The sequence below is a fragment of the Podarcis bocagei genome (genome assembly GCF_964188305.1).
Source record: "Podarcis bocagei genome assembly, chromosome: Z".
Classification (NCBI taxonomy): domain Eukaryota; kingdom Metazoa; phylum Chordata; class Lepidosauria; order Squamata; family Lacertidae; genus Podarcis; species Podarcis bocagei.
In genome coordinates this window covers 22,057,168-22,072,474 of record NC_138140.1, presented here as the reverse complement: position 1 = coordinate 22,072,474, position 15,307 = coordinate 22,057,168, and the positions used below count along the sequence as shown (strand labels likewise).

Sequence of the window (15,307 nt, the reverse complement as noted above, 5' to 3'; positions counted from 1 at the left end):
AGCTTTTAAGCACAGACCTGTACCTGGAAAGAGGGGGATAAAAGAAAAGTGTGCATATGTTGTAAACAAAATCTGGTCTTGTTCCCTTATGGGGTACACAAGAGCCCTTATAGAGTCCTTTGTAGGTTCTCCATTGGTAGGAGAAAATAACAGAGGCCGACCAGAGAATATTGAGAAGCAAAGCAGCTAGTAAGCCTGATCTTTATTAATGCTGTTGCAACAGGGTGCTCCCTTCACATACAGGAGAGTGGAGGAGGACCCAGAACAAAGGTGTGCCTCCGCTTATATAGACATTTTGAAATTCCCTGCCCTGGAGCTCAAGACCACAACCAGAAACATCATGCATACATCACAGAAGGGGTGTAGACCAAGACCACCCCCCAGTTACATCATACCTACTTCATAGAAAAGGCGGTCTACAACAGAATTTTGAGTGCTTTGTTTATCTCCTGTCTGCCAGGTTATCTGATAACGCCTTATCTGTGGTAGTCTGGCCATTTTTTTGAGATGGTAATCACTTAATTCCCAAGACAATGGGAAGGTTCCTTCACCCTCACCCTCCTTGCAGAGAAACATTTGGTCAGTTTGGGAGTCAAAATGATTTCAGGGCTGTATTTCTGTGCTGCTGCAGACATGTGGTTTATATATTTATGTATGTCTTTGCTTGGTACATTTATGAACATTTATTATATATCTAAGACTTTAAATTCTTATAACACATAATAAGCCCTTTGTTCTCATTTGAAGGGAAATTGTCAAATTCTCACTTTCCTAAACAATATGGGAACGAAAGCATGGGACCTTCCTTAGAAATCTGTACATGTCCAAATTTTGAGGTGCGGTTTTCCAACCAAACTGTGTTTACAAAAATGCATATACATTGGTACCTTGGTTGTTGAACTTAATCCATTCTGGGAGTCCGTTTGGCTCCCGGAACTGTTCAAAAACCAAGGCACGGCTTCCAATTGGCTGCAGGAGCTTCCTGCACTCAGTCAGAAGCCACGTAAGCTGCATCAGACGTTCAGCTTCTAAAAAATGTTCACAAACCGGAACCACTGTATTAGGAGAGAGCATGCATAAAAATGGAATATATGGTGAAAATATCATACAACATGCTAGAAGTTGCTTGCAAGAAATGTGTACCTAAAACTGCATACAAAAATGCATGTATTAGGGGAAATCTGCAATAAAATGCTAAATAATTTTTGTAAGGACTTTTTTTTAATTGCAAATTGCTGCAGATATTCAGAGAATTAAGTTTAAGATTATAAAAATGAGAAACAGAGTTCTGAAATACAGTGGTACCTTGGGTTAAGGACTTAATTCGTTCTGGAGGTCCGTTCTTAACCTGAAACTGTTCTTAACCTGAAGCACCACTTTAGCTTATGGGGCCTCCTGCTGCCGCCGCACCACTGAAGCACGATTTCTATTCTCATCCTGAAGCAAAGTTCTTAACCCAAGGTACTATTTCTGGGTTAGCAGAGTCTGTAACCTGAAGCGTATGTAACCCGAGGTACCACTGTAGAAAGGTCTTTCCATCCCTCGTCGTGACAGGCAAGTTCTTTCAATGCATTTAATTTCGTAAGTCCAGCTGGTTTAAGCATGGTCAGGGCTAGCGCCTTGACTGTTTTCAGAAGCTAACACCTCTTGTCGTTGCAACAGGCCATGAGCAACCCTTCAGCATTATTCTCAGCTGCCTCGAAGACTCCATGCATCAGCCACAAGATATGGACAACAGAATGCTGTTCACTGATTATTATGGAAATTCCATCCTGGACCAGCTCCCCAGGGATAGGCAATGCCAGTTCATCCTGAAACTCAGACACCAGGCTCCAGAGCAGCTGCAGAGAGGTAAGAATATAGTCCCAAATTGCTGGCAAGACCTTCAGGGATCTCAGCTTGTGACCTACTGTTTTAATTGTGGCTACAAATTTAGTACCAACATGAATTTTCTCACTAATTAGGAATCCAGTAAATTCAGATGCAACTGTTTGAACTCTGGGCAAATGTTTGTTTATTTTATTAAGGCAATAAAATTGTCAAATGTTATTAAACACCATATTGGTTTATCAAATCACCAAATATTGTTAATGGAGATAGTTGAGGAGCAGGAAAAGGATAAAGGGGGAAGGCAGAAGTTGGCAGTTTGTCCTCCTTCCCTAGTGGAGGCTAATAACTGCTTCAGGAACTAGAAGATTCAATCAGCGAAATGAGTTGCTGCTGTTTTGGGGGTGGGAGGACTGAACACCCCTCCTGCAAGCGAATATCTTTCTAGTCCCTCATTTCTATATAATGCATTCCAGTAGTTCACAAAACAGTTCCATCTCTCTGCATAAGGATCTTAGAGACCTCCCTGCCTCATTTCTAATAGCTGCCCATCATTCTGCTTTATTAGAAAGCAATACCTCTCAGATATTATGGGCAAGGAGAAAAGGCTTTCTCAGCCAGGATGGACAGCAGGGGAAAGAGAGGACATTTGGAAGTTCATGGAATATCAGCAGTCTCACTTCTTAATTGCTCCGAATTGCCTGCCTGGTACCCAGTTTGTACCTCATCAACCTTGCCTTAGAAAGGGAACACCCTGAAACCTGAGGTGCATTTGTGCTTTCAGAAAAGGTACAGAAGCACACCAAGAGGAAGAAATCTTTGATCGATTGGGCACTCCGCCGAAGCACCAGCACCCCAACTGGCAGCCCAGTATCACAGTCTCCGACCACCTCGAGGAAGCTTTTTGGCCTGTCCCTGGAATCATTGTGTCCTGATGGAAACCTCCCCAAGCCAATTATGGTAAGATGGGGACCCAAGGATGTTGTTTGGGTGCCTCTGCAGAATAGCTTCTTTACTCTTTTGTTCACTGTGTCAGTGCATATTTAGATGCATGGGAAGAAGGCTGTGAAGGTGGCTTGGGCCCTGTCTGCACTATACATTTAAAGCAGTATCATACCATTTCAAACAGTCATGGCTTTCCCCCAAAGCATCCTCGTACCTGTAGTTTGTTAAGGGCGCTTAGAGGTGGTGGTGGTTGGCGCTTAGAGTTTGTTGTTGTTGTTTGCATTTATGCCCCACCTTTTTCTGCAAAGAGCTCAAGGTGGCATACATGGCTCTCCCCTTCCTCATTTAATCCCCACATCAACTGTGAGGATGGTTAGGCTGACAGAGGCAGCAACTGGCTCAAGGTCACACTGTGAGTGGGTTTCATAGCCATGTGGGGATTTGAACCAGATCCTGGTCTAATACCACAGAACAGTGGTTATTAAGAGACCCCTGTTCCCCTCACATAGTGACAATTCCCAGAGTGGTTTATTATGGTTGTTAGTAACAACAACAACAACAACAACAACAACAACAACAACAACAACAACAACAATTTCATTTCTATACTGCTTTATATTTATAAGAAAAAAATCTCAAAGCAGTTTACAACACATTAAAACATCAAATAAAATAACCCAGGATAAACATTACTGAAGAAAATCAAATACAAAGGGAGTTGGACTAGAGGACCCTTAGGACCCCTTTCATATCTATGACTCTATAACTGTTTATAATACAGATGGTACCTCAGTTTTCGAACATCTCTGTTGACAAACAGTTCAGTTTTCAAATGCTGTAAACCCGGAAGTAAATGCTTCGGTTTCCAAACACGCCTTGGAAGTCGAACATGCCATGCAGCTTCCGCTGAGTGCAAGATCCTGAGGCCTAGTTGTCGGCTACTGAGTTTTCAGTTTTTGAACATTTCAGAATTCAAACGGTCTTCCGCAACTGATTATGTTAAAAAATCGAGGTACCACTGTACAGTGGAACGTCAGTTTTCTGAGAATCTCGGAAGCTGAACGTTTTGGTTTTTGAACACCGAAAACCAGGAAGTAATGGCTTCTGTTTTCGAACACACCTTGGAAGTCGAATGGCTTCTGCTGAAGTTTTTTCAGTTTTCTCCGCTGAAATTGCAGACCGCGTTTTGCACCTCGGTTTTCAAACATTTCAGAGGCTGAAAGGTCTTCCAGAATGGATTACATTCGAAAACCGAGGTTCCACTGTACTGAATTTTAAATTGCAACCTGCCTGGGACCTGCTGGTGAAGGATGGGTAATTAACAGCAACAACACGAATATTCCCTCTGTCATGAATGAGAGCTTAACCTGATTGTCCAAAATGCAAATTATAATAATCGCCCTTAGTGATCATATAACTGACATTGTTCACTTCCACACAACCCCAGGATATCCTGCAACTCCTGTACCATGAGGGCCCCACCACAAGGGGCATCTTCAGGCGCTCAGCTAATGCCAAGACTTGCAAGGAACTGAAAGAAAAACTCAACTCTGGAGATGATGTTCAAGTGGATGGTGAATCTGTCTTTGTTGCAGCTGGAGTTATTACAGTAAGTTGGACCATATTGGTAGTACTTTAAAGACCTTAAGTTTTGCTGTGCTGACTAACAAGGATCTGCTGCAGTGGCTTAAGTGGGGGAATCATAGAATCAAGAGTTGGAAAGGACCCCAATGGCCATCAAGTCCAACCCCCTGCAATTCAGGAATTTCAACTAAAGGGAGGGCCTTTAATTCAGAATTGATGGCAAGTGGTGTCATATAACCCTCTCAGCCTATGGGCAACAGCAGTTTTGAGTCATCCCATACTAACATCCAGGCATGTCAACTAATTTAGATAACAGTAGAGAAGTGTGAAGGGTTAAGGACTGGCAATCTGTGCAGAAAGATTAGAGGCATTCAACATGTCATTCTTCATGGCGATTAGTAAAAAAATTGACCCTCCTTGCTCCCATGATAGTGCAAACTGTGCTTCATGGAGATACTGATGATGTTAATTTTGCCCAATAGGTTTTCTTGCAAACAGTGAGGTTTCTAGTATTGTGGTGTTCTGGGCTTCTTACAGGTGGATTCTGAGAAGCCCTGGAAAATGAAACCAAGTGTGGTAGAGCAGCATTGAGCAATATGCTTCTATCTGCACAGCACTGTGCACAATGCCATCAGACTGAAGTGCATAGGGTCCATTTTGTGCTCATGCCGAAAGGGGATTCCAGACACTGCCGGTCAGCTGGTTGGCAGCACCTGCGGGGATTGAATGAGCAAATACTTGTCAGGGCTTTGAAGCCCATTGCAAAACATTCCAGCGGTCACCTGGTGTCATTGTGATGCTAGGTGGTTGACTGGTGGGTGTCCACATCTGCCTATCACAGGGTTTCCCAAACTTGAGTCTCCAGCTGTTTTGGACTACAATTCCCATCATCCCAGACCACTGGTCCTCCTAGCTCTGGCATGGCCAAACTTGGCCCTCCAGCTGTTTTGGGACTACAACTCCCATCATCCCTAGCTAAGAGGACCAGCGGTCAGGGATGATGGGAACTGTAGTCTCAAAACATCAGGAGGACCAAGTTTGGCCATGCCTGTCCTAGCTAATAATGATGGGAGTTGTGGTTAACATCTGGAGACCCAACTTTGGGAAGCCCTAGCCTATCAGATTTGGGCCATACGGTGAGGGATAAATAGACTTTTCCCACCCTTACCTTAAACTGTGTGGTTTTTGACACACACTCACAAAATCAGGGCTTTTGTGCTTCATTGTAGAATAAATCTCAAAATCGACTCAATTGCTCTCTGCATGACTAACCAAATCACTCTGCATGTCTGTATTTAATATAGGATTTCCTACGCAATATACCTGACAGTGTTCTATCCTCAGACATGCACGGGCTGTGGATGGAAGCCATGGATAAGGAAAGCCGAGCACATAAGATTGAAGCACTCAAAAGGTTTGCTACTGGGGCAGTCTGTCTGCTTTGATAACCCTGGGTAATGAATATCTACTACTACTCAGTCTCCCATTCCAACTGCCATGTGGGATCCTTTAGAAAAAATAGTGCCATACGCTACATTCTAGTAAGATGCTCTTATTTTAAGGAGAATTTCAAGCATGCCCCCTCAAAATGGCAAGGGGATGGAAAATTACTTGATCCATGTAGTGGGGGGGGGGACATATGTGAACCCTGGCTAATTTCTCTTAGCCTGACTTTAAGGGAAGGGCTCAGCAAGAGACCACAAGCTTTGCCAGCAGAAGATCCAAGATTCAATCCATACTTTCTCCACTTAAGAGGATCGGGGAGGGAGAGCAGGAAACGATGGGAAAAACCTCTGCCTGAATCCCTGGAGGGCCACTGCCAGCCAGTGTAGGCAATACTGAGCCACATGGCGCCTTCCTGTGTTCCTAAACTCACAGAGTGGTTGTGAGGATAGAATTGCAAGGGAAGAGCCTTGCCTACCACTCTTGAGTGCAGTCGAGGAAAGGCAGATTTGGAAATGTGATCTATCAACAAGCAAGCTTCCAATATTTCCTGGAACACAGGTTGGAAGCCACTCTTCCGATTTATGCCAGCTGCTCTTCATTCAGCAGTTGATGGCTTTCCATGGGCTTTATACATGAGCATAATAACAGGCTCATAATTTGGGGTAGAATTAGAAATGCAGAAGCATTCAAGGCTCAAGTCCTGCTATGGATTCAGCTGAGATAAGGTATCATTTGCAGGAACCCTGCTTCTCAGTTGTGCTGCCAGCTGCCCTGGACTGGATACTTACACTTTCTCGGGGGAAATGATAAAACTTTAGTCCAACATGCCGTTGCCAAAATCAAACCCAAGCAGCATGTCCAAAGGATTAAAAAATAATAATCCTTGTTAAGAATTCTAATGTTGCATTCGAAATTAAAGTAGCAAAATTTCCTGCAAATGTTGAATGCTTGCTTTTCCTTTCTCAGTTGATGTGCAAATTTGAGGCACAAGTACATTTAGGGTATGTTTTGGCTGTGCAGAGTAGTAGTTACCATGCCACGAAAATCCCATCAGATGTGGACCCTCCTCCAGGGAGCCGATTCGCCCTTTTTGCCTGTGGTCTGAGCTGATGTTCTTCATTCTCGTTTCTCTTCCTTTTTTTGCAGCTTAGTGAATCAGCTCCCAGAAGCAAACCTCATTTTGCTCAGACACCTATTTGGAGTTTTACATCACATTGCGCAAAATTCAACAGAGAATCAAATGAACGCCTACAACTTGGCCCTCTGCATCGCCCCCAACATGCTGTGGCTTCCCAGTCCAACAGGTCCTGAGGAGGAAAGCAAATCCACAAAGAAGGTAACAGCCTTCTCTGCTTCTGGGTTTTTACCCACATCCCTTTCGTTGGCTTTTCCCTTTGGCTCAGACACTCTGAACTCTGATTAGACTTCCCAAATCCTTGTTAAGTTTGTAGTCCCTTTTCTCAGAGCTGGAACACAGAGCTAGCAGTTGCATGATGCTAACCCTGGCCCAAATTGCTTTGGTCATCATGTCCAGAGGATATTTGTGATATGGTATGACAGTACTGACCACAGTAGCTCATGCACTGGTTACTTCAAAACTGGATTACTGCAATGCACTCTATGTGGGACTTCCCTTTGCAGAATGCTGTAGCACAATTGCTGACAGGAGTGATATCTTGTCAGCATATAACATCTCTGCTCAGAGATGCACACTGATTGTCGATTTGCTGCAGGGCCAGGTTCAAGGTGTTACTGTATATAAAGGTGCTTAGGATCAGTTTACCTGTGAGATCACCCCATACATGCCCACTTTGCCCACTTCAATCTGTGGAACCGGCTCTGTTACAGGTGCTACATAATACTTGTTCCACATTTGTAAGAACTCAATCTTTTAATGTGGTAGCACCTGCACTTCAGAACTCCCTGCCTATTGACATCAGTCAGGCGCTCTCACTGCACACTTTTTGGTGCCTGCTAAAAACATTTTCATTTAGGCAAGCCTAGTCAGATATTTGGGGTGCAGGTGGCTCTGTGGTCTAAACCACAGAGCCTAGGGCTTGCCAATCGGAAGGTAAGGTTCCAGCAGGAAGGTAAACGGCGTTTCTGTGTGCTGTTCTGGTTCGCCAGAAGCGGCTTAGTCATGCTGGCCCCATGACCCGGAAGCTGTCTGCGGACAGACGCCGGCTCCCTCGGCCTATAGAGCAAGATGAGCACACAACCCCAGAGTCACCTGAGACTGGACCTAACGGTCAGGGTTACCTTTACCTTTACCCAAATATTTAGAATGCTGATGTGTTTTTAGTTGATTGCTGGCCTGGATTTTCTGAATCTTTTAATTGATTTACTAATAATCTTACTGTTTATTCTTTCAGTAAACCGCTTTGAGGTTTTTGACGATCAAGCAGTATATAAATTTTATGAAATAAATAAAACTAAGTCGGTTTGGGTGAGTGTAAAAGGACAGAGCTGGATATAGCACAGATCTTGTCCTGCTGCATGCCCTAAGCAAGCCTCATGCCCTCGGGAACAATGTCCCGGTCCCAGTGTTAATGTATAAGATTCACTGCTGGTCTTATTCGTATATCTTATTCATATAATTTATACAGCACTTGATTATTTAAAAAAAATGAAAACCTCAGAACGGGTTACAAAGAAAAGATAAATCAATAAAATTATCAATAAGAAAAATTATCAATAAGAAAAATAGGCAGGGAGTTCCAAAGTGCGGGTGCTCCCACACTAAAAGATTTGAGTTCTTACCAATGCCGAGTGGGTATTACGTGGCACCTGTAACAGTGCCAGTTCCACCAAGCAAAGCAGTCTTGTCCTTTGTCTCATGGCTCATCCACACTTCCACTTGTCCTGCCACTTTCCCCCAGGAAAACAACCTGCTCCTTACCGCTGAATCAGAACAAACATCAAAAAGCATTTCTGCAGATTGATTATTGTTCTGATTTGGCAGTAAGCAGTGGGTTTTCCAAGGGGAAGTGGCAGGACAAACGAAAAACCACTTGGGGCTGTGTTTTCCATGCACAGGACAAGCGAAAATGTGGACAAGCCCTTAGACACCAAAATGTCTCGGGCCAGCCCTGCTGCTCCTCTGTTCACATCTAATGCAAATTTCCCCTGCACAGAGACAAAATGGGTTTGTTTGCTGATTGTGTGCTTCAGCTCTTAATCGCACAGTAGAATAGAGACTGGAATAATTATACATAATAACTAACAGACAAGTACCATGTTGTTGGAATTAGCCACATGAACAGCATCCAGAGCTGGTGTCCTCCACTTAATAGAATCATAGAGTAATAGATATTACCTTGGCAACTGCTCCCTTTCATACAGGTGGCCAGGCTGGTGCAGTTCCTGATTGAAAATTCAGCTGAAATTTTTGGAGGAGACATTGCTACACTGTTCCAACAGTCAGAGAAAGAGAAGTCCAAGAGTGCGGGTGCCTTCCTAGGTAAGACCATGGCTGAGATACATATCTTTTCATTTAATATCCCCGCCTTCTCAGGATGCTAATGATGGATTACATCCCAGAATGGAATAGAAAGGGGCCGGGGATTTCAAAGTAGAAAGAATCACCTGACTGGCTATGCCCACAGGATTCCTCCAGTCACTCCAGCAACCTGTTCTCACAGTGGCCAGCCAGGTGCCTGTGGGAAACCAGCAAGCAGGACCTGAGGCACTGTAGAGGCAGAATATAGCCATTGTGGCTAGTAGCCATTGATGGCTCTCTCCTCCACGACTTTGTCAAATCCTTTTTAAAAGCCATCTAGATTGGTGGATAAAAGAGAGAGAAGGAGAAGGGCACCAAGCTGTGGCAGAGCTGATTTTCCCATTAATCCCCACCTCCAAAAAAAACCTAACTTGTCCCATTTATTTCAGTGGACCTAAGGAAGGGGGATTCATGGAGGACAAGGTTATCGATGGCAACCTGCCATGATGGCTATGCTCTGCTGCCACAGCCGGAGGCAGTAAATGCTTCTGAATACCAGTTGCTGGAAACCACAAGGTGTGGGGAGAGGGCTCTTCTGCTTGTGGGTTTCCCATCTGCTGGCCGCTGTAAGAACAGGATGCTGGACTGGATGGGTCATTTGGCCTGATCCAACAGGGCTGTTTTTTGTGTTATTAGGTGCTCCCAGATGGGCTCTTAATACTGTGAACAGCTGAGATACTATAAATGGGTTGTTGGCAACAGGTTTTCTTTACAGTGGTGCCTCGCAAGACGAAAATAATCCGTTCCGCGAGTCTCTTCGTCTAGCAGTTTTTTCGTCTTGCGAAGCAACCCTATTAGCGGATTAGCGCTATTAGCGGTTTAGCGGCTATTAAAGGCTTAGCGGCTTAGCGGCTAAAAGGCTATTATCGGCTTAGCGGCTTAGGAAAAGGGGGGGAAATGAAAAAAATCGCAAGACCATAGGGAAATTTGTCTTGCGAAGCGCATCGAAAAACGGAAAACCCTTTCGTCTAGCGGGTTTTCCATCTTGCGAGGCATTCGTCTTGCAAGGCACCACTGTACTGAATTTTCCTCAAATCCAAATTAAAATGGGGTTGAAATCCAAATTAAATGGGGTTAAAATAGGGCTGGCATTTTGACACTTGTGTGTTGGCGCTGGAAATAAAAACCACACACACACACACACTTTGCATTCCTGAGGAGCACAGCAGGTGCACATTTATCTTGATGTGGCTTCCTCTTATCCCCACAGGCCAGCTCAATGATTCCTCAGATGAGATGGAAAGTGCTCCCTCCTACCAAGGAAGGGCAAATCAGCATTATGTGCGGGAAGCAGGCGGTGAGGGCCTCTTCAGCCCATTTGATGGACTGATGCTCAATGAGGATCAAGAGGACTGGGATTTGTTTAGCGAGATCACTGCCTGCTATCAGAGCAAAGCTGGGCACACCAGTTCCAACAGCTGCGACTTCCTGAGAGAGCAGGGATCCTTTTGCTCACACTGCCCAGTCTGCTCACTGGGGGCCTCAAGGAATCGGTGCTCTTCAGAGCCCAGCGTTTGCCTGAGCTCTCAACTTTCTGTTGAGGACCACGAGCCAGTGGCCCGGCAATCCAGTTGTGATGCCACCATCATGCACAGCCACAGTGATTACGTCCGCAGGCTCCAGCAACTGCAGATGGAGAGCCAGAAGATCATAGATGAAGGGATGAACCCTGGTCTGAGCAAAAGAAAGCAGAGTTTCTGGGGGGCCTACCCAAGCACCAGCATGCCCAAGAAGCTTGACCCTCTGAAGTCGTGCCTGTCTAACACGTCTAGCTTCTCCAGCCTTTCATCAACCACCACATCTGCCTCCTCGCTGAGCTCCTTGGAGAGTGCTTTCTCGTACTGCTCCGAGTCATCTACCTTCAGCCCCACTGACGCCTCCACCCCGTCATTCACATTTGAGACGTCTACCAAGCACCACAGCTTGTCCCCTAAGATGGCAGAGAGATCCTTGAAGGAGTGGCACAAACCCTTGACCTCCCCATTGCCACTGGGCCCTTGCAATGTGGGCGCTTGCTGCGGGAGACAGCTGGATGACCAAGAGCCAAGCTGCAGCAGCAGAGTGTCATCGAGGGTCTACATACCCGTAGGTAGCCCGTTTCACGAGGACAACTGGGACGAAGAGAGAAAAGAGGCAGGAGCTGCTGAGATGTTCGGACGCACTCCTGTGAAGACAGACTTCAGAGGTCATTTCCCTAATACCGAGAGCCCTTCTCTGCCAGCACCGCAAGTGCAAAGGGAGAAATCTGTGAAGCACATTGAGATCAGTCGTCCCAAAGCTTCGCATCATGGCCAAGAAAGCCTGAAGCGCACCAAGATAACCGTATTCATGGCACCTAAAACGAGCTATCCAACAGCATCTCCTGTAGGGCAAAACAAGGAGGAGACAGCCAAGAATCTGCAGAGCATGAAAATTCATATTCCGCAGACAGTGTTCTACGGGCAAAACACTCCTTTGGTTCTCCAGTCTGCCTCAAGGAGATACCACCATGAATCAGTGAGCCAGTCACCCCAGGTGGAGATCCCTGAAAGTGTTCCCCTCGTGGAAGTCCCAGGGGACCCAGCTGAGCAGGAAGGGTGGCACACCAGGGTCCAGCGGAGCACATTCGGCCAAAACCTCCGCGTCTTTCTCCCGACCTCCATCCGCAACACCGTCCGGGAGTACTTCAACCAGGAAAGCTCTAAGGAATACTGCATGATGAGAGCAGAATCGGTGGAGAGTGAGCTTCTGCGGAACAGGGCAGAGTGGCTTAGAAGCCAGCCCCGCCCCAGCGCCCCGCCCAAGAAGCACAGCGGTCGAATGTTTCCAGAAGAAACCATTGTCTAGGAGCAGAGCACCTGCACCTTGCGCATTTTTGTGCTTTCTTTCCGCATAGGGAGGATAGTCCTGTGAAAGTGCCTCTAAAATGCTTAGCTGAGATGTGAAGATATTCATTTTCATGGGCTGGTGTCAAGTGGCTGTCAGTGTGGTCATTTGTAGCTTTTCCCTTGGCCTCTGTGTGTGTGTGTTTTCCCTGCCCAGAAGAAAAGACGGGAACAGATGGCTGCTAACATGAAGCCGTACTCCACACATGCAAAGCTTCATCCTGCTGCTTTCTGCTGAAGATGCCAGTTTGCACAGAGGGGTGAGCAGACAGGAGCAGAGTCACTCAAAAGGATTTTTGTTGTTGTTGTTTCAGCTCCATGCAAACGTCATGGCAAGCCTACAAGGACGCTGAGGAGACCCTTTCAATTACGTTGAAAAAAAAGTACAACAAAAAGAAATCCTGGCTGTTTTTTGTTTTGCTTTTCATCACTTTGTTAGGTGAAACTCGAAAGAAAAACATTTCATTTCATTCCCCCCCCCCCTCATTTCTGAATTCTCATTGTTTGTGTGTTTAACTTGGGCATGACGCCCAAGGCCGTGTGGAAATAGTTATGTGATGTGGCCAAGTATGGGACAAAGCAAGAAAGCTACTGGTCTGCTGAGTTTGGTTTGGTCAGCTGGCTGCTTTCTTCTTAGGGAAGACCTACTGAAGCTCTCAAGGTATCCCAGGCTTGGCAGGCTTCGTGTGGCTTGTTGATCATACTTATGCCATCCCCATTTCATCTTGCCTTGACTCATGTGCTTCATGTGAACATTATTTCTTTCTTGCAATGTTCTTTTGAAAGAATGGACAAATGTCTCAGAATAGCCCTCCTTTCATCCACAGGGTTTTCACTTACCGTATTTTTCCGTCTGTAAGACGCTCCCATGTATAAGACGCCCCCTATTTTGGAGGACTCAGATTTAAGAAAATGGGGGGAGATGTATCCATGTATAAGATGCCCCCTAATTTGTGACATTATTTTAAAGGAAAAAAACCTAGTCATATACACAGAAAAATATGGTAACCTCCAAATCTCCCCTTGTCAGCACCGCCAACTTGAAAATTTCTTCGGCGGATTTCTTTATAAGGGACGCTGGGGTCATTTACAACTTTCTACAACTCTGGCTACTTCATGAGGTCCTGTCTCAAGGTCCCTCCCTCCCCAGCTGTGTTTTGATGCATCAAAGTTACTGGTCGTTGTTGTTATTATTATTTATTTGAACTTACTAGTCATTTTGCACAAAGGTCTTAAAATGTCTTACAACTAACAGCAACAAAAATAATATGCAGTACTAATAGTTCAAAACAGATACACAACACAAGGTAATCAGACCATGAAAACAATCCCTCTCCCTCTCCCTCCAACATAGGTCTGACCACAAGAAAAAAGCCACCAAAGAAGGGGGTGCCTCCCAGATAACTGGGGGGAAAGGAACATCTTTGCCTGGAGGCAAAAAATATCAATGTCAGTCAGCGGTGGAGCAAGCCGATCAGGCTCCTGGGGCGACATGTGTGCGCTGCGCCCAGGGGCGGAGCCAGTCATCCACAGGGGCGGAGCCAGCTGGCCACAGGGACACTGTGGGGCCTCCAAGGAGTCTGTCTCCTCCCACTCAGCCACCCTACAGCTGAGGAGGAGATAGCAGGCAGACTGTTTGGGGCAGCACGGAGGCTGTAGGTGCTCAGGCCACGGCATCACTCCCAGGAGAGACGCGTGGCCTGGGCACTCTGCAGGCCCTGCAGTGAGTGCCGCCCACCATTTTGTCACCCCCCTCAGTGGGGACACCCGGGGCAGACCGCACCTACTGCACCCCCTTTGCTACACCCCTGATGTCAGTGCCAGGTGTGTCTCCCTAGGGAGAGATTTCCATAGATAGGCCTACTGAAAAGGCCAGTTTTCTGGACAGCTGCTCTCTGGACAGCTGCTGGTGGGGTACACAGAGAAGGGGCTCTTATGCTGACCTCAGGATCTTGGCAGGCATGTGTGGGAGGAAGGTGTTCTTTAAAGTATTGGGCTCCTTCTGAGCCATGGAAAGCTATATAAATCAAAACTGATTTGGTTGTATTTACACATAGTCCAGCATAGAAGGAAGTTTGTATGTAGAGTAAAATGGGAAGAAGGAACAGAGGAAGGGCAATCTGAAATGAAATTTTAACAGGTGGCAAATAGGCCTGGCAATACCTTAGGGCGTTTTTTAAAAACCAGCGCTGACCCTGGTGCAAAGAGCAGCCTGCACTGATTTCAGGAGGGAAAAACAAAAGAATAGTCTGAGCCCAAGCATTGCCAAGGGAAGTGCATGGATGGCTACCCCCAAGTGAAATCATGTGATCCTGTGTGCACTGGAAAATGCTGTCTGGCCGGCTGCCAGTGCTGGCTCATCCACAGGGACAGCAGATCTGGCCACCAAGGAATACATCAACTGCTAGCTGAACCACATCTTTCTGTGAAAGAAGAGAGCCATCCTTGCTTAGGGGACAGAAAGAGTATGTGATAGAGATTTTTTGAAGCAAGGTTTCGTTCAAACGTTATAGAAGGTTTTCCGAGTGGGACATGTAGAAAAGAAAGCTGGGCCACTTTTTTAAACAAAGTGTTTATTCGCTTTAACTGCCGGTTTAAGAAGCTTTAATTGTGTCTGTGGTCTGCTCTTGAGCATTTTTCATTGAACCTAAAAGTAAGTAGAAGATCTCTCTTCCCTTAGGCAGTGGAAATCACTGTCCTTATCTTTAAACTGGAAGAAATAGATTTTTCCTGCTGATACGTGATCATTTAAAAAAAATAATGTTGCTGTTGTTCGTGTCGTGTCCCGTTGTGCTTGTTTGTTCTGTGAGTACAAGTTTAAGCTCTTTGTTGTCAATTTCTCTTGCACATAAAAGCTGATAAAGAGATTGTTTCCTTCTAGATTTCTAAGCTATGGTTGTAAAATATTTAATAAAAGAAGCACAGCTTTATTTGTCGAAACTGCCTACTCGTTTTTGTCCACTGCTTACTAAAGGTTGCTGGCTTTTAACACACATTTTATTTGTTAGAGACCACAGAGGAATTGTTGCGGTAGAAAGAATCCTACTCACTTCATGTTTTTGCAATTAGGAGGGCTGGAGGTCTAAAGAGGTGCAGGGGTAACAACGACCTATGCTACCCCCTTGCCTCTTAGTGTCCCCCA

General features: G+C 45.6%; 1 protein-coding gene across 9 annotated transcripts in view; it reads left to right on the top strand.

Moving 5' to 3' along the window:
- The window catches only part of LOC308578395 (rho GTPase-activating protein 20-like), an 88,313-nt gene extending 73,208 nt beyond the window's left edge, over positions 1 to 15,105 (top strand). For all 9 annotated transcript variants that reach the window (XM_081178682.1, XM_081178687.1, XM_081178686.1 and 6 more), the window contains 7 exons: positions 1,663 to 1,851; positions 2,612 to 2,787; positions 4,220 to 4,381; positions 5,661 to 5,770; positions 6,949 to 7,138; positions 9,145 to 9,262; positions 10,512 to 15,105. In XM_081178682.1, the coding sequence (XP_081034808.1) occupies positions 1,663 to 1,851; positions 2,612 to 2,787; positions 4,220 to 4,381; positions 5,661 to 5,770; positions 6,949 to 7,138; positions 9,145 to 9,262; positions 10,512 to 12,127 (2,561 nt within the window). In that variant the 3' untranslated portion in view covers positions 12,128 to 15,105. The remainder of the gene's footprint in view (positions 1 to 1,662; positions 1,852 to 2,611; positions 2,788 to 4,219; positions 4,382 to 5,660; positions 5,771 to 6,948; positions 7,139 to 9,144; positions 9,263 to 10,511) is intronic.
- The last annotated feature ends 202 nt before the right edge of the window (positions 15,106 to 15,307 follow it).